We start from the raw sequence: 21,836 nt of genomic DNA, 5'->3' as shown, positions 1-21,836 counted from the left end.
CTTCTGGGACATACTTAGGTTATATATGTGCACATACCATGGGCTGTCAGTCGTGACTGCTTGATTTATACTCATTTCAGGAGACTGAAACAGATGTGAACTTGCCTTTGTCATTTTTCTACTGTGGACATTGAAGGCAATTCAGCCGTGTCGGCAATCTATAATATTTAAATGACAATTCCAGTTCAAGATCTATAAATGTGATCATTCTTAGATTGCATGACAAAAACGTTATAAGAAATCAGTTATAATACTGCCCCCTGTGCACAAAAATATTACTAGTATATATTACTGCTCCCTGTGCACAAAATATAACTAGTATAGTATTACCTGCTTTCTACAAGAATATAACTACTATAATACTGCCCCTATATTACTTTATAGTAATAAACTAATATTACTTTATACTATATCCTAAAGTAATATTACTAATATATATTACTGCTCCCTGTGCACAACAATATAACTACTATAGTATTACCTGCTTTCTACAAGAATATAACTACTATAATACTGCTCCTGTGCACAAAAATATTACTAATAAATATTACTGCTCCCTGTACACAAAAATATAACTACTATAGTATTACCTGCTTTCCACAAGAATGTAACTACTATAATACAGCCCCTGTGCACAACAATATTACTAATATATATTACTGCTCCCTGTGCACAACAATATAACTACTATAGTATTACCTGCTTTCTACAAGAACATAACTACTATAATACTGCTCCTGTGCACAAAAATATTACTAATAAATATTACTGCTCCCTGTGCACAAAAATATAACTACTATAGTATTACCTGCTTTCTACAAGAATATAACTACTATAACACTGCCACTATATATCTACTTTAATACTTTTGTTTATTATAGAGAAGTATTGTCATCAGTCTAGACTTACTAATGAAGATCATGTATTACAGGTTTAGGGTCCTGTGGTCATACATATATCTGCAGCATAGGCCACATCCATTTCTATGATTTCTCTTGTTCTCATAGTGCTGTGACCTGGGCTTTCATGCTAGTCTTGCCCGAACTTTCCGCACCTACCTGTCTGCTGAGTATAACTTGGAAACTTCCCGCCATGAGGGTCTGGACATTATTGAGAATGCGGTGGATAATCTGGACGCTCGCAGCGACAAGCATAAAGTCATGGACTTGTGCAACCAGGTTTTCTGTCCTCCCCTCAAATTTGACTTTCAGCCTCATATGGGAGATGAGGTACGTTGTCATGCTACTTTGCTTTATTCTAGAAGGTTTTGATATTTCTGGACATGAGAGTTCAATAACTTTTTGACACACTTTATTCATGGTGCTGTTTTGCAGGTGTGCCAGGTGAGTGCTCAGCAGCCAGTACAGATGGAGCTCCTGGTGCGTTACCATCAACTACAATCCCGCCTTATGACACTGAAGATTGAGAATGAGGAGGTAACTTCAATATACTATATAATTTATGTTCTTTATTATAGTGAAGTTATCCATGTAATACACAGATGCACCAGGCCCCGATGTCCTCAATGCAGTTCTGTAATGTGTTGCAAGCTGTACTCTGTATCACACAATTGTAATTTGTGCCCTGAAATACTTCTGTGTAGCAACATGTCATTTTGTTTCACATAGTTATTGAATTCGGTGACAGATTTGTTCATTGTACAGAATATTATTGTGCATCACAACCTTTATTTCTCCTTTTACAAAATTGGATTCTGTGTTACACAATGTAAATCTGTGTATATGCCTTGAATATCTGCAATGGCAGATTTTACTTTCTCTTATTAATATATAGTATATCTGTATTTTCAACCCTTGAAGCAGTCTTTTTGTATATGGCAGGCAGCCAGTATATTCTAAGTCCGCTTTTATGTTCTCACAATGTAGAAGAAAAACCCTCCTTCTCCAGTTTTCATGTTAATAGAGTTGGCAGATGAGGTGATTAAACATTGTTGTGCCCCAGGGCATCCACTATCAATCCCGTTCTTCGGTCTGTTACAACTACACGCTTTGTTCTGCATATGAAATTACTATAAGTCCTTGAGTCGTCCTCATCTGTCAAGTTGATAATAATTCTGTTCAGCCATGTCTTAGTTATATCATTTAGTAGGAAAGCTGGGTGGGCAAATATGGCTTTATCTAGCGGTTGCATCCAGCTTTCCTAAACAAGAATTGATTCTTGTAGTGTATGGATACCCCCTGTTATCATATTTTTGCCTAACTAAGCACTTCAGGACTCTAAAAAAGCCACAACCAATATGGCCATTGTATTTAGTTCTATAGAGATACATCCACCGCTTTAGTACCACTGTGGAACTACTCCACAATCTATTCAGGACAGGATGAGTTGTTATTACTAGTTGTCACCTGGTTTTCTCAGAAATCTAAAGCTTTAGAACAGGGGTGCCAAACTCAAATACACAGTGGGCCAAAATAAAAAAATTGGACAAAGTCACGGGCCAACCATGATATTTAATGAAGATTGCATGCAGTGTTTCAGTGCCTGTAAGAGGAGCGTGCTGCGTTTCTGGCATTGCCTATCCTAAAGTAATTTTCCCGACATGAAAGTTACCCATTATATCCCTCAAGCAGTAGGTAATCCCATAATTGTGCCCCATGTAGTAGCCTCCCCAAATAGTGCCCCACATACTAAGCTACTATTAAAAACCTACATAGTAGCCAGCCCTCCCGATAGTGTCTTATGTAGTAGCCAGCCCTTCTAAGTGCCCAATATAGTAGCCAGCCCTCCCAATAGTGTCTTATATAGTAGCCAGCCCTCCCAATAGTGTCTTATATAGTAGCCAGCCCTCCCGATAGTGTCTTATATAGTAGCCAGCCCTCCTAAGTGCCCAATATAGTAGCCAGCCCTCCTAATAGTGTCTTATATAGTAGCTAGTTCTCAAAATGGTCTCTAATAAAGTAGCCAGCCCTCCCAATAGTGTCTTATATAGTAGCCAGCCCTCCCGATAGTGTCTTATATAGTAGCCAGCCCTCCTAAGTGCCCAATATAGTAGCCAGCCCTCCTAATAGTGTCTTATATAGTAGCTAGTTCTCAAAATGGTCTCTAATAAAGTAGCCAGCCCTCCCAATAGTGTCTTATATAGTAGCCAGCTCTCCCTAATAGTGTCTTATATAGTAGCCAGCCCTCCCTAATAGTGTCTTATATAGTAGCCAGCCCTCCCCAATTGTGTCTTACATAGAAGCCAGTCCCTAAAGTAGACTCTTATATAGTAGCCAGCCCACCCCAATAGTTTTTTTTATAGTAGTCAGCGCTCTCTAGTAGTCTTATATAGTAGCCAGCCCTCCCCAACAGTCTCTTATGTAGAAGCCAGTCCTCAAGAATAGTCTTTAAAATAGAAGCCAGCCCTACTGTAGTTGTTCATGACTGCCCCCTTAGCTTGGACTCACCCTTCCTGCGGCTCCAGAGGCTGGAGGATGCGCACGATGACTTTGCCACCGTTGGGGCACTACTGAGATACTTCTAGGCCATGGGCTAAAAACTGCCTGCGGCCTATGAGATTATATTATGGGTGGTCCAAGCAGCTCTACGGACCACCCATAGTATAATCTGCTGCAACATCAGGAGGGCCAAATTTAATACAGCAATGGAAAAGCATGGCGGGCCATAAAAATAATGGCACCACGGGCCAGAGTTTGATATGACTGCTATAGAGGGCATATGAGAATGACCCATTGAAATAACACTTTAATTTTAAAAGCAGAAACTCAGTCCTGAAGTAAAATTTTTTTCTATAAAGTTAATAGTTATTGTTATATCGTAGCAGCCTGACTGCCCCCTCCCGAGCCTCCATAGACATGAACCATTAATGTCTGCTAGCTGTCTAATGTCTGTGGCCACCTTAATTATTCACAAGATAGTATTGGCTTTTTATAGCGTTCCATTAGGTAGAGTGCATACTTTATACGGCCTGATCTGATCTCACCTATGTAACTGTATCTGCAAAACAGGTGAGGAAGACCCTGGACGCCACCATGCAAACTTTGCAGGACATGTTGACAGTTGAGGATTTTGATGTATCTGATGCCTTCCAGCATAGCCGCTCCACTGAGTCCATCAAATCGGCTGCCTCCGAGACTTACATGAGCAAACTGAACATCTCCAAGAGAAGAGCCAACCAGCAGGAGACTGAGAGTTTCTACTTCTCAGTAAGATCCTCTTGTTTACCATGACTTGAACTGAATGATGTCATCTTCATAGTGCTGTAGTGTGCCATGATGTAGACTTGTAGAGGAACAATTATAATCCCCAGAAAATGATATAGTAGTGGCAGTGAGGAGGTAGACGGAATTCAATTTGTCCGGGCCTAATGTTGAGCAATATTCTCATTACAGTTTCCAGATCCTGTGCCTGCCAGATATAATTTATCTCAGCAATAGTATCCAGCAGTATAATAGAAGAGCGTAACGTAATATAGTTCCAAATGTGATTCACCCAGAATATTCTGATCTAGGCAATGTTTACACAACATACATTTTATGACAAGAACGGCCGTTGTTTTCAATTAAAACAAAGACTGTTCTTAGTGTTGCATTAGTGTAGTGTTCATAGTATTGCATTAAAGTCAATGCAAAAAACGGCCGTTGTTCACACAATGTTTGATCTAGCCATTGAAAAAATTGACATCTCAATTATTTCCCCATTGTGCATTGAATTCAGTGCAATTTTCAATCTAACTACCGTCTTTGTTTGACACTCAGTACAACGACTGCTATCCATACGTTGTATAAACATAGCAGCGGCATGTAAATTCTCCAGGAATAATGATGTAAGACTTAGGCTTTGTTCACACATAGTTGTTTTATTACGTTTATCATGACCTTTTGGAGGTAAAATTATGGCCGTCCAAAAAGATGGCCACAAAACAAATGTTGCATCTGACTAACGTACATAATGCGATTCTTTATCCAAACTGCTTACATTATTAGGCCTTAGAGCAAGGAGACATATATGCATATATGTTTATGCTTCCAGAATATAGAAAAATGCTTTCATTCTGTAGTCCACCTGCTTGTTTGAGCGTCAGCTGCAGGGAGGGGAGCAGGTGTTACAGCCCTCAGAAGATCAGGAGCATGGAAAACATTTTTCACTGAAGAATAATAGCATTTTTTTATGTTCTGGAAACACAAATGAATATTTGAAAGGTACCTAAAAGCTATCTATCAGCTTTGTTTGCATAAAACAAACGTGTTTTGGCGCCAAAATGATGGCCGTCCAAAAAAAACGACCACAAAAGGACCAAAAAGAACATTGTGTAAACATAGCCATATACTGCCCCTATGTGCAGGAATATAACTAATATAATACTTCCCCTTATGTACAAGACTGTAACTGCTATAATACTGCCCTCTATATACAAGAATATAACTACTATAATACTGCCCCTATATACAGGAATATAACTACTATAATACTGTCTTCTATGTACAAGAATATAACTACTATAATACTGCCCCCTATATACAAGAATATAACTACTATAATACTGCCCCTATATACAAGAATATAACTACTATAATACTGCCCCCTATGTACAAGAATATAACTACTATAATACTGCCCCCTATGTACAAGAATATAACTACTATAATACTGCTTCTATATACAAGAATATAACTACTATAACACTTGCTCCTATGTACAAGACTATGACTGCTGTAATACTGCCCCTATGTATAAGAATATAACTACTATAATACTGCTCCCCTGTGTTTACGTATATAACTACTATAATACTGTCTCCTATGTACAAGACTATGACTGTTGTAATACTACCCCTATGGAGAGACGTTTGCTGCCTTCAGATCCATATGGTATTTTCTGTATGGTCATCCGTTTTTATGCTCCTTCATCTTTCAGAAATTTAAGGAGTATTTGAATGGAAGCAATCTCATCACCAAGCTGCAAGCTAAGCACGATCTGCTGAAGCAAGCCCTGGGAGAAGGTAGGGGCGGCAGTATGAGTAGAGGTGACTGCTAGTGCCCTCTACTATATATATAAATGACCGTCCTGTCCTGACTGATGTCGCTACAGCTCGGTAATAATAATGTTTCTGTCTGTCTTCAGGAGAAAGAGCAAACTATGGAACCACAAGGTGAGCACTAAATGTATTTAGCATTGAACAGGATAGATGGCAGCGGCTGCTTGATTCATCATCAGTCTTATGTCACTTTAGAAGAAAAGTACAGTCACTTTCTAATAGACTTTAGCTGGAATTTATCATTTGCACTTTTTTTCAGGCCACTTTTCTGGTTTGCACTTTTTAATTCATGTCAATATCAAGTCGATCATAAATATCATGAGATGCATGATTTACTTGGAGTGTTTTTAAATCACTTTTTTTGCGGCAAAAATAGTGAATATTTTTAAAAACCTAACTCCAGCAACCTAAACCTAAAACCAGCAAACCTAACTCCAGCAAAGCCCCTCCCAACATGTCTCAGAAAGCAAAAAAGACATAATATTGCCCATAAAAGGTGTAGATGCACGGTTAATATGCCAGTGTGAAGATGGCTGTGTAAAAATGGGGCAAATTATGCTAAATTATAGGCGCTAGAGCAACGATACATTCCCCCCATTTGTATTTCTAACCAATTAAAAATCTCTGCTTGCTGTAAGTGAACAGAAACATTGGGGGAGATTTCTCAAGCCATCTTACATTAAGAGCAACCAATCACAGCTCAGCTTTCAAAAAAGTTTAAGATGGAAAAGCTGAGCTGTGATTGGTTGCTATGCCCAACAAAGGAATCTTTCTACAAGATAATGCAATAAATCTCTCAAATTGCTTACACTTATGGTGTGTTTACACAGACAGATTTATCTGACAGATTTTTTAAGCCAAAACCAGGAACAGACTATAAACAGAGTACAGGTCATAAAGGAAAGAGTGAGATTTTTCCTGTTTTCAAATCCATTCCTGACTTTGGCCTAAAAAATCTGTCAGATAAATCTGCCTGTGTAAACACACAATAAGGGCCCTTTTACACAGAAAGATTATCTGACAGATGATCTGCCAAAGATTTGAAAAGAGAAGAAATCTCAGGCTTTCCTTTATGACCTGATCTCTGTTTATAGTCTGTACCTGGTTTTGGCTTCAAATCTTTGGCAGATAATCTGTCAGATAATCTTTCTGTGTAAAAGGGCCCTAAGAAAATCCTTGACATAAATGTTCAGAACCCCATTGATTGCTAGAATGAGAGAGGTTTGGGGTTAAATGGGACAGTCCTATAGACTTTCATTGATAGTCCTGCTCATACAGCTGAAGGTTTGTTACAAAGTGTCAGTCTAGGCAAATTATGCATTGTGCAGTTAATGCAAGAGCAGCAGAAATTCTCTTTGCTGGATTCCAGGGTGATAGCACATACCAGCACTGATATGGTACAACAAGCTCGTCAACTCTGTTAGCAGAAATAGGTTAGGACAGGTTTACAGCAATACACTGACAGCAAGCAGAGATCTTAAAATGATAAGGAGTGAAAGAGAAATAGGAAGATTATGTCACAGCAGGTTTTAAGGTAGCTCGACTAGTGCTATTAGTGGAAGTAAGGGGGGCCAGCAACTAGAGATAGTCTTCTTCCAGGGGATTGAGTGGATGGGGTTTTCAGAACATTAATGGACTTCATTTTAAGTAAGTGGGACGCATCAACATGTCACAAAACTGAGACACAGTGTTTACTAAATCCTAGTAAATATGCTTTTAATACATTATGGCTTTCTCTGATTTTTTTTTAAATACTTTGGAAAGTCTTTAAATATTTGAATGTCATATACTAAAATTCAGTTTGGTCGTGTTCACACTGTGTTTCGGTTTAACAAATATGTTGAAAAATTGATACAGCACAATGTGTTTCCCTTTGACTTACAATATAATGGAAAATGGAAAAAAACTGATGGAATTCTATATACACAAAACTGTGGTTCACCACATTTTTTCTGTATTTCAAAATTAAACATACTGGAATGGAAACTGTAAAACACAGTGTGAACCCAACCTTACCAGTATGCAGTGCTCTAGTGTGGATCAGTATAGCAGTAGTGATCAGCCAGGTCCAGGAATCCTAAGAAACCTTTTACTGGTGGACTGGTCGACCCTGTTTTATTATAGCTTCCCTTTCCTTTTGACAAAGCCCTTCCTATTATTTTGGGATTGCATCCTGTCCCATTTAGTTGTAGCCCTGTCTTCCATTTTGCTGTAGCCTCCCCCTTTCTTTATGTTGTAGCCGTACCTTTTATAGAATTCTCCTCAGTATTACTGACACCCTATTCCATTTCCCTCAGGCCCCCGAGTCTCCCCCCCAAACCTCAGAAAATGAGGAAGCCCCGACCTCGTTCCCTTTATAACCACATGCTCTTTAATGGGAATATGGAGCAGTTCATCCAGGTACTGATGGTTGCTGTGTGGGATCTGAGGCTACTGCTCTGCCTGTGACTCTCTTAGCACGGCTTCCTCCTCACTGACAGCTCTACGTGCTAACCTCAGCCGCTGTGCCTCTTCTCTGATGCTATCCTATAGGTTTCTGCTTCTGAGGACATGGGGTATTTATGACGTGACATCAATACGTGGTGAAATCCATAGAAATCCACAGTTGTCTAGACTCCCCACTGCTGATAACCTCACATTAGGAGACAAAGCGTCCTGCACCAATAGTCAGTGCAAGACCCAGCACTGTGGAATCACATGATGTCCTATGGCACTTGGTCTAGTGCTTTCCACAGGTGCTATAGAGGCAGACATTGACACTCCATCACCTGTTGAATAGTCATGAGCACCAGGGAGTGCAAACAACGGCCGCTCTTTATTCCTTTTTAAAAGCCATATTGAAAGTGATTTAGAAAAATAGTTATTGTGCACATTGCTGCACTATAATCATTTTTCATCTAAATTACAGTTACACTTTAATGGTGGGACAACCCCTTTTACATTGCATTATGCCCACAGTTGAGTGACTTCTGTGTACAACCACGTTACACTACAAGGGAGTCATGTGCAGAAGAATGGGTTGTGTGGTCACATGTGGCTCACTCCCCGTGCCCCCCTGTAATGACATGTTTGTCCTTGGTTGCTTGATATACTTTCTCATTTCCTTGATAATTGCTCCTATGGCAGCATGTCCCTCATATCTGATCTGCACAGAGAAAAGCTGTCAGATGAGTGATCTGTGCCGCTCGGCATCAAGAAATCCCACAGGAGAAGGGAACGGAGACCCAAAGATGAATTTTTAAACCCTTCAGAACAAGTGATGTCTTAGCAAAAGAGCTTTAAAATCTTTCCCATCATGTTTCTAAGCCCCAGAGAACCTTATTGGGTAGTGCATTATAATTAAATTAATTTAGTTAAGCAGCCTGGACTTTAGACTAATGATCCCCCCCCTACACTGATACATTGTAACAAACTATCAGGGCAGAAGACAGATTCATGCTTGTCTGTTTATCTCACAGAGAGTTATCTAGCCTGGATACAATTGTAACAAACCCTCAGCCATGAGAAGTATAAGGTATTCGGCAGAGGGTGAGGCAAGAACTTACATTCCTTATATATAGGGATGTGGCCCTTTATGTGCAGCGGCTCTTTCCATCATTAGGAAGCTGCGATACAATCAGACATCACTGACCTACATTCTGCCGAGTGCTGGAAGCTCCTCTCTCTCTGATGCTGTTTTTCATGTCTTCCACGTCTGCAGCAACCTCACAGGAGAAAGCCGTGGATCCCCAGCCAGGCCAGACCAGCATCTTATGCTGTTAAAAATAACTTCATTAATAACTAGACAAGCAGATCTAGATCTCCGTCGGTCACGCCAAATCTTGGCGGTATTTCCTTACTTCGTGCTTGGGTCTATTGGCTGCCATACTGAGTAATGAATTACAAGAAAATAAAAATACTATTTTCTCTGCTTAATATAAAACTATACCCTGGCCAGATGAATGATGCAGCATTGATTCATCGGAAGCAGTACATGGATGTCGGCATTCCAGCTGGACGTATGGCTCAGTACGGCACCGGGATGGCTGGAATGCTGGAGTCTGTACACTGAGATTGCATCTTATAAGTGAGACTTGACCTATTGGGATGGTCTGTTTCATGCGAGGGTTAATGATTTCTGCAGTATTTATTCATTTAAGTCAAAATTGGTGGGCCTTGCATAGTTACAGGAGCCCACTGATGCTATAGAAGGCAACAGACTGACGTACCTGGTGGACTGAGTCTCCAGCAGCACAGAGTATATCAGGAGAAGAGTGTGTTGATTTTGTGGGAGGCTACAGACTGAGATTCAGTGTGGTAGAAGAATAAATAGGCTTTCCAGCAGCACAGAGTATTTTAGGAGAGGAGTGCACTGATGCATCTGCTATGAAACTAATTGTACTCCACTACATTGTATATGTTCTTAGTGTCTTAGGCTCCTGTGCCAGTACAGAACAGACATCTGTGCCCCTTCGCCTGTATTTCTCTTGTGGTGGGTTTATTATCCCTGTGTCCTTCTTTTGCTCTTGACTCTGCTGACTTTTCCTTCTCCTTTCTTTGTCTCGCTCTGTGGCTGTCGCTGGTGAATTTGCTGTGTGTTTGTGTTTGTTACTCTCATCAGAGGACGGAGGAATACTCGGACCAGGAACCAGGTATTGAAGCATTTCTCTATGACCACCCATCACATGAAGTTGGCCCCACAACCAGCTGACCTATAGGCAGGGTGACTACCTTATCACCTATGACCTGTCACATAGTAGATTGTGTGGAAGGCCATTTATGGAGAAGGGGAGATAAGCAGCTGCCAGACACCTTGCTAAGTGCCGCTTATCTCTAACAATAGGATTGGCCAGGAGAAGTCCATCCTGCCTGACCTGCCTTTCTCTTCTGCTAGGCCCCATAGTCAATAGAATAGATTCCGTCATATTCCGCCATGCCACACTTTGGGTGTAATGATAAGAGAAGGGGTGACACAAAAATAGTTACCTAATAGAGCTGATTCCCTAGCAGCACAGAGTATTTTAGGTGTGGATTATGCTGGTTTTGTCAAAGGTTACAGACCAAGAAGCACTGACCAGGGGACAGTCTTTATGACTTTATGAGGGGCACTTGTGTTGATGCAGTTGAGGACAGGGCTGCATAAGGGGTCACGACCATAGATATGTGAAGCTATAGGTGTATAGGCCCATATAGCTATAGGCTTGGGAACTGCAGAAGATGGACTGACCTAAAGTGACTGGTTACTGGAGGTAGATGATGATGAGACAGTAAACAAGTTACACTTCCCAGCTGAACCTATATTCTTGGTTCCAGGATTCGGGGCAGGCCATCCCACTGGTGGTTGAGAGCTGCATCCGGTACATCAATTTATATGGTGAGTCTGGTATTCCTTGTTCATTGGTTTCATCTAATTCATAGCTGCTTTTTTCCAAAAACAGCGCCATACCCGTCCTCAGGTTGTGTGTGGTATTACAACTTGGGCCATTCACTTCATTAGAATTGAGCTGCAATAACACACACAAGTGTCATGTTCTCCTAATCCTGAATCACCCCTTTAATGTGAGAACTGTCGGCTTCCTTTCAGGTCTTCAACAACAAGGAATATTCCGAGTTCCTGGATCTCAAGTTGAAGTGAATGATATCAAGAATTCTTTTGAGAGAGGTAAGTGACACTGCAGTGGAAGGTCCCGAGTGGTATTAGAGTTAAAGCTCCGTGCTACTGTACGGTCACAGTTGTGTCAGTACTGTAACACAAAGTTTTGGAGCACACTGCATCATAATGGGTTACATTGCAGGGAGTTCTGTGCCATACAGGTTGCCTATGGACCATATATACAGAACATGGGAATTTAGCCTAAGGGTGGGTTCACACTGAGGAATTCTCGAGGAATTGTAGAGGAAAGTTTTCTGCTTGAAATTCCTCGCCTCTTCAGCTCTGGCAGAATTTGAGCGGAATTTGAGCGGAATGTAAGCGAAATTCGAGCAGAATTTCAAGCAGAATTAAAGCCCCATTGACTCCAATAGGATTCCTCTAGCGGAATCCGCCCAAAGAATTGACATGTCAATTCTTCAGGCGGAAAGCGGATCCGCGGCGGAATTTTCAGCGCGGAAATTCTGCTGTGTGAACAAATAAGCGGAAAGCCTATTAAAGCCAATGTGCATTCACAATGTTCATTCTCTATGGGCGGAATTCCGTGCTGATTCTGCGCGCATTTTGACGCGGAATCCGCCTGAAAATCCGCGAGAATTCCTCAGTGTGAACCCACCCTAAAACTGCAGCACAACTGCACTGGCTTCATATACCAGTAGGGTTTATTCACATGTCACTGTCATACAATATTTTTTGGTAAAGAATAAATACTACAGTCTGACCACAATGTGTGAATAAGCCTTAAAGTTCAACTATCAGCAAGTTAGACAAATCGAACCTGCTGATAGCCCCGTATGGCGGCCGAAGTGTTGAGGAGGAAGAAGGTATGTGTCTTACCTTCCTCCTTGGTGCCAATCCTGCGCTGTCAGTTGGTGTAATCTTCAGCCAGGAGCCTTGTAATGAGCACTGCCTTGCCCCCACATCCGGCCCCCCACTCCATTGATTACCATTGAAGTGGGCGAGCCAGATTACGATGTGGCGGCAGGGTAGTGCTCCTAACAGTGGTCCCAGCCGAAGATTATGGCAACTAACAGCGTAGGACTGGTGCCAAGGAGGAAGTAAAGACACATACCCTCCTCCTCAGTGCCCGGGGCGCCATAGGGGGTTATCAGCAGGTTAGATTTGTCAGAGCTTCCAGCATTATGATTCTTTATCATGCCGGGTGCTCCTAAACTGTTTAAAAGTTCACGCTACTGTACTAAGACAGCTGAGTGGCCTTCTAAACAGTTTTGGAGCTCTCGGCACCATAATGAATCATGATGCTGGGAGCTTCGAGGTCCGTCCTGGCCAATAGAATACTGCACATGCACGGACAGTATTTTGCAGACTTGTGAATGCCCCCTTAGTATATAATGCTATGATAACTCAGTATGGTTGTCTCTTTGTTCAGGAGAGGACCCCCTGGTGGAGGATCACAGTGAGCGGGACATTAACTCTGTGGCTGGAGTACTAAAGTTGTATTTCCGTGGTCTGGAGAATCCGCTCTTTCCTAAAGAAAGGTTTCAAGACTTGATGTCTACCATCAGTGAGTATAGTTAGGGCCACACTGGGACTGCAGCTACATTATAAACCAAGGGGACACGCTTCTCTAGTGCAGCCTCTGTATGGAGGCTTTTTTATTATACTGAATTGTCCTTGAATAGCCGCTTACATTGTGCTTTTTATATTTTCAGAGATTGAAAACATGTCAGAGCGGGTCCATCACATCCGTCAGATCCTCATCACATTGCCCCGAGCGGTGCTTGTGGTTATGAGATATCTCTTTGCCTTCCTCAACCAGTGAGTCACTAGCAGAAGTGTATATTCTACTGAAAAAGAAGAAGGGGGTGTTGTGGAGGTTGCAAGCGAAACAGGGACCAAATATCTTGGGATGCATAGTGAACCTAGTCATATAATGTAGAACAGTGGTGCAATGACTCATTGCTGACCAATGGAATCTCTCAGAATGGAGTCATCTTATTATAAAATAAATATAATAAAAAATATGTATACATTCCATATACACTGTGAAAATTGTGGAAAAAAATGTGACTATGATGTGTGAACACCCCCTTAGGATTTTACAGGGTGGTAGCTTTGATCTGCAGGGATAAATAACTGGTAAAGCCTGCCACCTGCTGGCTGGACTATCAATTTTTTATAAGGTTAATTTCCGTTTAATATAAATATCTGTAACTCTCCCAAATATTTGGTTTCCAGTTCTTCCCCTTTATTAATATATCTGCTTGCTGTTAGTGAATGGGAACATTAATTGTTTCCTTCCAGAGACTTGGTGCACAGCATTTGCTTAACTCTATCAGTGTCTAGGCTGGATACAACTCTAGTAAATTGTGAGGTGTGAGTAACATTAGATCAGCACAGGTATATGGTCTCTTGTAGCGCTGTTAGCGGAAGCTTTCAGTTCTTGGATTATCTCTGTTATCACTGTCCCCATGCCTCCTATAGGCTTTTACTTTAGGCTTTAGGTCTGCATGTAGCCTTGTGCCTTTGGTGACTTGTTTTGTGCTGTTATTTGTTACAGCTTATCTCAGTACAGTGATGAGAACATGATGGATCCTTACAACCTAGCCATCTGCTTTGGCCCGACGTTAATGCCAATCCCTGATGGACAAGACCCAGTGTCCTGCCAGGCACATGTCAATGAGGTCATCAAAACAATCATTGTCAACCATGAACTTATTTTTCCCTCTCAACGTGAATTGGAGGGGCCAGTGTATGAGAAGTGCATGACTGGGGGCGAGGAGTACTGGTAAGTGCATTCTCATAGAGTATAGTTTAATAAATAAAGGAGCAAACTCACATAACAAACAAAGCGAAGCGAATTGTTTGCTTGGCAGTCGGCATTTACACCAGCTCCCTACCGCACCCTGCCGCTCCACCTAGGGTGCTTGGAAAAGCTGGATCCAGTCCTGGGAAATTTCTGCCAGTTTCCTGGAACTGGATCCAGCTTTTCTGGGCACCCGAGGTAGAGTGGCAGGGAGCGGCACTAAGATCAAAGGCAGCTGGCGTATAAGCCGACTGCAGAGCAAACAATGCCATTTGCTTACTTTATAATGTCATTTTGCTCATCTCTAGTAATAAATTATACTTATTTCTTAGTTCCCTAAAGAAGCACTTCAGATGTTTTATTTTTTTTTTCCCATATAATGCACACTCACTATCACCATTCCTACAGTGCCATCTGTTTGATTCCAGCTCAGGGGCATCCATAAATTTATTTACAGCAGCTGGGTCATGTGACCAGCGACTCCAAAAGTGCTTGTCCTGGGTCAGCTGGGTTCCTTTGAAATTCAGAATGACATCACCTATCAGGTCCTTCCTGACAGCTCCCAGACCCCTCCCTCACAATGCTATCTCTCCATTTATAGAACGCTGCTGCTATCTCTGTGGGACTCTATAGCTGCAGAGCTATAGAAATGTATTGCTCCAATGATCAGACTTGCTTCTGCTATATGCTGTGAGTAGATTCTATAGTATGTCCTGTGTAATGGAGCCTGTCGCTGCTCCTCTGCATGTAAAAGCTACAGTAACAGGGAAACAGTATGCAATATTCTATAGTGTAAGGGGACAGATTTCGATCTGTCAGTTACTGCACTTAGATGGAAGTGCACTAATGTGACTTCACCCCATCTCTCTGCAAAGCCAGAGGCATCAAAGGAAATGTAGGCAGCATTAGGAAACCATGTCAGTGAGAAAATGGAATTCAAAAAGACCAAAAAAACAAAACAAAACATGTCTATCAGATTAGATGGAGAAGACTGGAAAACTATAGAAGTACTCTGAAATTATATAAATTACAACCAAAAACCAAGCTCTACCTCCTTCAGTAGAGTTTATATGAAAATCCCCTGGTGTTCTCCAGCCTTGTATGTGGGATTCCCCCATCACCTCAGCTGCAGCTCACACTTCTGGTCTAAGATGGGACAGCTCAGTGATTCCCTTAGGGGCGGGTTTGAAAGTGCCAGAGGTGGCTGCAGTGAGCAGGGAATCATAGAAACAAGCCTGAATAACACAAGGGAATGTGAGCAGGTAAGTATCCATCTTTATCATTTTCTTTACTCTCGCATCAGCTGTCAGTCGTGCATCATTATACATGGCGGTGCGCAGCTGACGGCTCATGATTTCTAAACATGTTGAATGACAATGATCAGCCAATGATCGTTTCCTCGGCTGATCGCTCTACTACACAGAAAAAGGGTTCTAAATCAGGTGTGAAGGATGTAAACAAATGTGAACAAATATATGCATAACTTAAAGAGTCACTGTCATTTTTTTTTTTTTTTTGCAGAAATCAATAGTCCAGGCGATTTTAAGAAACTTTGTAATTGGGTTTATTAGCCAAATATGCCATTATCTGCATGCAAAAAGCCTTTTCCCATCCCCCCCCCCTCCTCTTTTTCATCCACTGCAAAAAATCAGGAAATTGTGACTTGTTGCATCAGACGTACCCAGTCTGGTCTATAGAGAGGGGTGGGGGGAGGAGGGAGTTAGATGGCAGCAGAAAGCTGAGAACAAAGGAATTACAGGCACGCAGCTGGGTGACAGTTGTAATCAGAGCTCTAAGAGGTCAGTGCTGACTGTCAGGGGAGATAGAGGGTGATGGATTCGTAGATTAACTCTTTGTTGTCCTGTTTTGGTGTTTTATTGAGTTCTCTCCATAGGAGAACAATGGACAGGGGGGAGAGCTTCAAGCTGCTTTTTCATGATAAAAATGCATTTTTCGGCTAATAAACCCAATTAAAAAGATTCTTAAAATCGCCTGGACTATTGATTTCTGCAAAAAAAAATTCATGACAGTGACACTTTAATGTGTACAGCAATGGTAACCCTTACTCCTTGATACTAAGACTCCTTAAATTTCTGTATGCATGCTTAGAAGTGGTGACAAGGATTAAAAAAAGATTTTTTTTTCCTTACAGAAACAGCCTTTATCTTGTCCACTGGTTATGTAGTTTATAGCTGGGGCTAAAGTTATGTTTTTTTTTTAATAAAAAAAACCTGTTAGAACCAGCAGCGATACTGACCTTATTTTGTCTCCATATAGTGATAGCCCTCACAGTGAGCCGGGTGCTATAGATGAGACTGACCATGATAACGGCACAGAACCGCACACTAGTGATGAAGGTAAGCGAGGAATGGAGGGCTCTGTTGCTACGCTCAATCTTTTATCACTTTCTCTTTGCTTTTAATGATCAGGAACCTTATGAATATGATTGTAGCAAAACCACCATTTCTGACTCTTATGTCTCTGCAGGGTTGCAGCAGGTCTTACAGGACCACTGCTGAGGCTTAAAAAAGTTGCATATTTTGTAGCAAAAAAATTATCATGGGCAACCATAGGGGCGGTGCCACGATCAGCAGGACTCGTAGATGTTTACAGAAATTGGCACAAATTATAGCGCACAGCTTACTCCAACGCACACAGATGAAGTTTGTTTTTATCTGGTGGCTTATATGTACAATTTGGCTTGAGATTTATCTTGATGTTAGTTTATATGCTTTATATGCCTATTTTTCATTATGTCTCCATAGAGGTTGAGCAGATTGAAGCCATTGCCAAATTTGACTACTCAGGCCGTACACCTCGAGAGTTGTCCTTTAAGAAAGGGGCATCCCTGCTCCTGTACCATCGAGCCTCAGAGGACTGGTGGGAGGGTCGTCATAATGGAGTGGATGGCCTAATACCGCACCAGTATATTGTGGTCCAAGATCTGTGAGTACTCCAAATGCAGCCATGTGATAGTTAGATCACATGAGCCGTCATTGTGTCAGTCAGTAATCTCATCACTACCACCAGTCTGTGTTACCTGGCCCTTTCATCCTTACATACTACAAGCTGCCTGATTGTTCACCCATCCCTACGTAACCCTGCTTTTTTCCTGTAGGGATGACGCATTCTCTGACAACCTGAGCCAAAAAGCAGATAGTGAGGCAAGCAGCGGACCTCTTCTGGATGATAAGTCCTCCTCTAAGAATGATATCCAGTCACCCACTGAGCACCTGCAGGAATACACCTTTGCAGGAATTTTGGGCAGGTTTGTCATGAATTAAGTTCTAACTTCAGCTCGCCATGTATATTTTTCAGAAATTATGAATAATAACCCTGTCTTTTGTAGGGTCAGGCTAAGGTCAGATGGAGCTGCAATACCACGCAGGAGGAGTGGAGGTGATAACCACAGCCCCCCACGAGCTTTAGGCCCCTGTATTGATACTCCGCCCCGAGCTGCTGCCTGCCCAAGTAGCCCACACAAGTTGTCCCTGAGCCGAGGACGAGTAGACAGTCCAGAAAAACGCAGGATGGCAACATTTGGGAGTGCTGGGAGCATTAACTACTCTGAGAGAAAAGGACTAAATGACGGAATACCTCTAAGGTCTGTGACTGGAGGGACAAGACACAGCAGCCTGGGAGACCACAAGTCATTGGAGGCAGAAGCTCTCGCTGAGGTATGGTTACCACCGTGGTTGATCCATAATGCCATCTAAGCTGACTTCTTGAAGCTCTATGGAGTTAATAAAGGGGATATTTCCATCTGTACATTTATGGCATATCCACAAGGTATGCCATAAAGGTCTGCCTGATAGATGCTGGTTGCACCTCTTATACCCACATATATCCTGAGATTGAGGGCCCCACAGGCTCTACTGGCCCTCTTGCGGCTGCTGGAAGTGGTCTGGAACCCATAAACAGCGAAACACGCCGTTTATGCATGCAATTTACATAACTTCCATTGAGGTTGATGGGAATTTTGTAAACAGTGTAGCATCACAAGCTAAGTTGTTTCTGTTACTTGGGAGGTACTATACCTAGCAGTGCTACACTGTCTGTGGTGTCAGCATTTTACTGTATACATTGGTAGAATTAGAGGTTGTTGGTAAATATAAGAATGAAGCTTTGTGACCTCACTCTCATTTTCCATTGAAGGATATTGAGAAGACGATGAGCACAGCCCTGAATGAGTTACGGGAGCTGGAAAGACAGAATACAGCCAAACAAGCTCCTGACGTAGTTCTGGACACTCTGGAACCCATGAAGAACCCATCACTTACCACACCAAACTCTGAGCCAGTCAGCCCCCTGCACACTATTATGATACGGGACCCTGATGCAGCTATGCGTAGAAGTAATTCATCCAACACTGAGATGATGACCACCTTCAAGCCGGCATTGTCAGCTCGCTTGGCTGGTGCCCAGTTGAGACCACCACCTGTAAGGCCAGCCCGGCCAATGGTCCAGCATCGATCTAGCAGCAGTAGCAGTTCTGGGATGGGTAGTCCGGCTCTTACCCCTACAGAGAAAGTTTTTCCTAACAATTCATCAGAGAAGTCCGGGACTATGTAATTTTCATGGAGAAAGGCCCTGAGGGCAAAAGTTGGAGAGAGTATGTTCAGAAAAGGGGGCTCTAACGTTTACACATAAGACATACATATTCCTAATTTTCCATCGCTCTTCCCATGTGGAAGCTGGCCAAATCCAAACCTCTCTCCAGCCATTTTTACATAACATACACAGGGCTGCAGTGTCACTTCACTCCAGCCCTTTAGCACATCCCAAGCCAACCTTCAGTTGCCTTAAAATGAGTCGGCACCGTTCGGTAATCCCACTATCTGTATTTAACTCCATAATTTTTTTGGTTTTACCTCAATATTCTGTAAATAATGCAGAAAGAGCGACCTGGCAGATCTGTAGGATATCTAAGGTGGCTACTGTAAGATGAAGGTGGCTTTTCATCTTCTAGGTTCTTGACATCACAAATGGAGTTCTACACATGAACTTGAGACAATGTTGTCCGATCTCATCTGTCCTGGATTATTGGTGACTAGCCTGCCGCTTTATTGGTAGGACACAAATATGGCTTCCAGCACTTGGGTTGATGTGTGTGCTATACCCCCAGTATAAGATGTGAGGTCCGACTGCTCCACTGATCTAGAGCAATATGTAAATTTGTACATAATAACCTCAAAACGTTAGCTACGTTGTTAACCCTGTGTGGGCCACAGGCCTTGCGATTATAAATATATATACGTACATATACATAGTAGTACATTTCATGTAGGACAATGTGAATTATGCTTGAATTTTAAAACCACAGAAAGGTTGTTTGTGCTGTCACTGGAAAGGAGGTATATATGTATATATATATAAATAGTCTAACTATACAGTACGGTAAACCCTTAGATTTTTACCTCAGTGGTTTTATGAGGCTTTCCACCATGTTTCCTGGGATTCAGGCTGAACACATGAGGTAGAGCAGACATTACTTGAGGCAAAGTGCTTGTGCACTAATAACCTGGCAATGCTAGAAAACCATTCTAGGCAGGGGCATGCTGGGAATTCTCATCCCTAAACAGACCGAGCTTAACCAGTCTCTAAAAGTGTTGGTGCTGATAGAAATGACAACTCTGAGTGATGGGGAATATAAAACAACACTAAATTGTCACCCCCAAAATTAGGTCAAAAGTGCAGCTGTGAGAGTTTTCCCTGTACGCCAGAACCATACTCTGGTCTATAGGGGCAGTATTATAAAAAGGTAGGTGAAGGAAACAAACAAAAGTAATTGTTATAGTGTGCACTACTCCGCAGGGGGCGTCAATGAGCACAGTAGAATTTTTTGCAGTACTCTCTTACACTGAAATGTTTTTGTAAACATAGAACAATGGCTTGTTGATATAGTACATTGGAGGAATAACCCAAGCAGTACTGTACTGACTTCCTGGCGTTTTACTTCTCTTACGGATCACTATAATATAAGAAGGACTGGATGAGTTTAGGGAAAGTCCTAAGGCTGTGATAATACAGTACTACAGTATACGGGATACAATACTACGTTATGACAGTTCTTTGTGGAGTATATGGACATCAAAGGTATACGTTTACAGTGTGGTTATGTTGTGTATATTAATCCACATAAACAATAGAACGATTTTATATTTTCATTACATTACTTACCCTGCACTGATCCTGAGTTACATCCTGTATTATAGCCCAGAGCTGCACTCACTATTCTGCTGGTGGAGTCACTATGTAAATACATTATATTACTTCTGCTGTACTCCTTCTAAGTTACAGCTTGTATTATACTCCAGAGCTGCACTCACTATTCTGTGGGTGTAGTCACTGTGGACATACATGATATATCATGTACTGATTCTGAGTTACAGCTTGTGTTATACTCCAGAGCTGCACTCACCTTGCTGCATAATGCAGTCACTATCGTGTACATACATGACATTACTTATACTGCACTGATGCTGGGTTACAACCTGTATTGTAGTTGGAAATCTTCGAGCATTCCCTGCTTGTTCGTTGTCTCCACAGAGTTTGTGGCAAAGATTTAAATTATGCTATATGTCATGTTCTCATGACATACAAGCTATATGTAGTTATGTGATGGAGTAAAAGCCGACTTTCCCTGCTATATAGGAGATCAGCTCAGTTGTTAGATGTGTGTCAGATTATAGCTTGTTTCCAGTATAAACCCGCAGAATTGTAATGCAATGTAAAATGGTGTTAAAGTGAATAGACCATAAGCCGGGTATCTCCTCCTACCCATGATCATGTAGATACTGTGGGATGTGGTTAACTTAAAGGGAACCAATCACCCTGAAAATCGATGTAAAGACAAGGATATGTGCTGATAGATCACCCAGCACACTTCCCAAATATGCCCCTGTAACCTCTGTGCCCCCCTCAATGAGACAGTAATCTTACTTTCTTCTTGTCACGCGCTGTATGTAAATTTTTGCTAACTAGTCCGGGTGGGCGTATGTAGTCCTGGTGGGCGTATGTAGTCACGGTCCGTGGGCGTATCTACTCACGGTCCGGGGGCGTATGTAGTCGCGGTCTTCGGCTGTAATCACGCCCAGAGGGGCGTGATTCGGCGGCTTGCGGTCCAGTGACGTCATCCGGCGGCTTGCGTTCCGCGTCGCGGCCGCGCTGACGTGTTCGGGAACCCGCGCATGCGCAGTACGGCGGGAGACGACGCTGACGTACTGCGCATGCGCGGGTTCCCGAACACGTCGGCGCGGCCGCGACGCGGAACGCAAGCCGCCGGATGACGTCACTGGACCGCAAGCCGCCGAATCACGCCCCTCTGGGCGTGATTACAGCCGAAGACCGCGACTACATACGCCCCCGGACCGTGAGTAGATATGCCCACGGACCGTGACTACATACGCCCACCAGGACTACATACGCCCACCCGGACTAGT

At 42.3% G+C, this 21,836-nt stretch overlaps 1 protein-coding gene across 2 annotated transcripts in view; it reads left to right on the top strand.

The window, feature by feature from the left end:
* The window catches only part of SRGAP3 (SLIT-ROBO Rho GTPase activating protein 3), a 77,732-nt gene extending 56,525 nt beyond the window's left edge, over window positions 1–21,207 (top strand). Inside the window, exons 7-22 of one of the 2 annotated variants that reach the window (XM_069966651.1) lie at window positions 1,008–1,229; window positions 1,335–1,436; window positions 3,969–4,166; window positions 5,878–5,962; window positions 6,085–6,112; window positions 10,599–10,629; window positions 11,291–11,351; window positions 11,562–11,639; window positions 13,018–13,152; window positions 13,301–13,406; window positions 14,149–14,376; window positions 16,672–16,751; window positions 17,160–17,340; window positions 17,513–17,662; window positions 17,744–18,071; window positions 18,550–21,207. In XM_069966651.1, coding sequence (XP_069822752.1) covers window positions 1,008–1,229; window positions 1,335–1,436; window positions 3,969–4,166; window positions 5,878–5,962; window positions 6,085–6,112; window positions 10,599–10,629; window positions 11,291–11,351; window positions 11,562–11,639; window positions 13,018–13,152; window positions 13,301–13,406; window positions 14,149–14,376; window positions 16,672–16,751; window positions 17,160–17,340; window positions 17,513–17,662; window positions 17,744–18,071; window positions 18,550–18,966 — 2,430 coding nt within the window. In that variant the 3' untranslated portion in view covers window positions 18,967–21,207. Of the gene's footprint in view, window positions 1–1,007; window positions 1,230–1,334; window positions 1,437–3,968; window positions 4,167–5,877; window positions 5,963–6,084; window positions 6,113–8,295; window positions 8,399–10,598; window positions 10,630–11,290; window positions 11,352–11,561; window positions 11,640–13,017; window positions 13,153–13,300; window positions 13,407–14,148; window positions 14,377–16,671; window positions 16,752–17,159; window positions 17,341–17,512; window positions 17,663–17,743; window positions 18,072–18,549 lie in introns of both variants that reach the window. The other variant, XM_069966650.1, reaches the window with a different exon arrangement.
* The last annotated feature ends 629 nt before the right edge of the window (window positions 21,208–21,836 follow it).

The sequence above is a fragment of the Dendropsophus ebraccatus genome, chromosome 4, assembly GCF_027789765.1.
Source record: "Dendropsophus ebraccatus isolate aDenEbr1 chromosome 4, aDenEbr1.pat, whole genome shotgun sequence".
NCBI lineage: Eukaryota > Metazoa > Chordata > Amphibia > Anura > Hylidae > Dendropsophus > Dendropsophus ebraccatus.
Note: the sequence above shows the minus strand (reverse complement) of the source record. Positions and strands in the feature narration are given on the sequence as shown.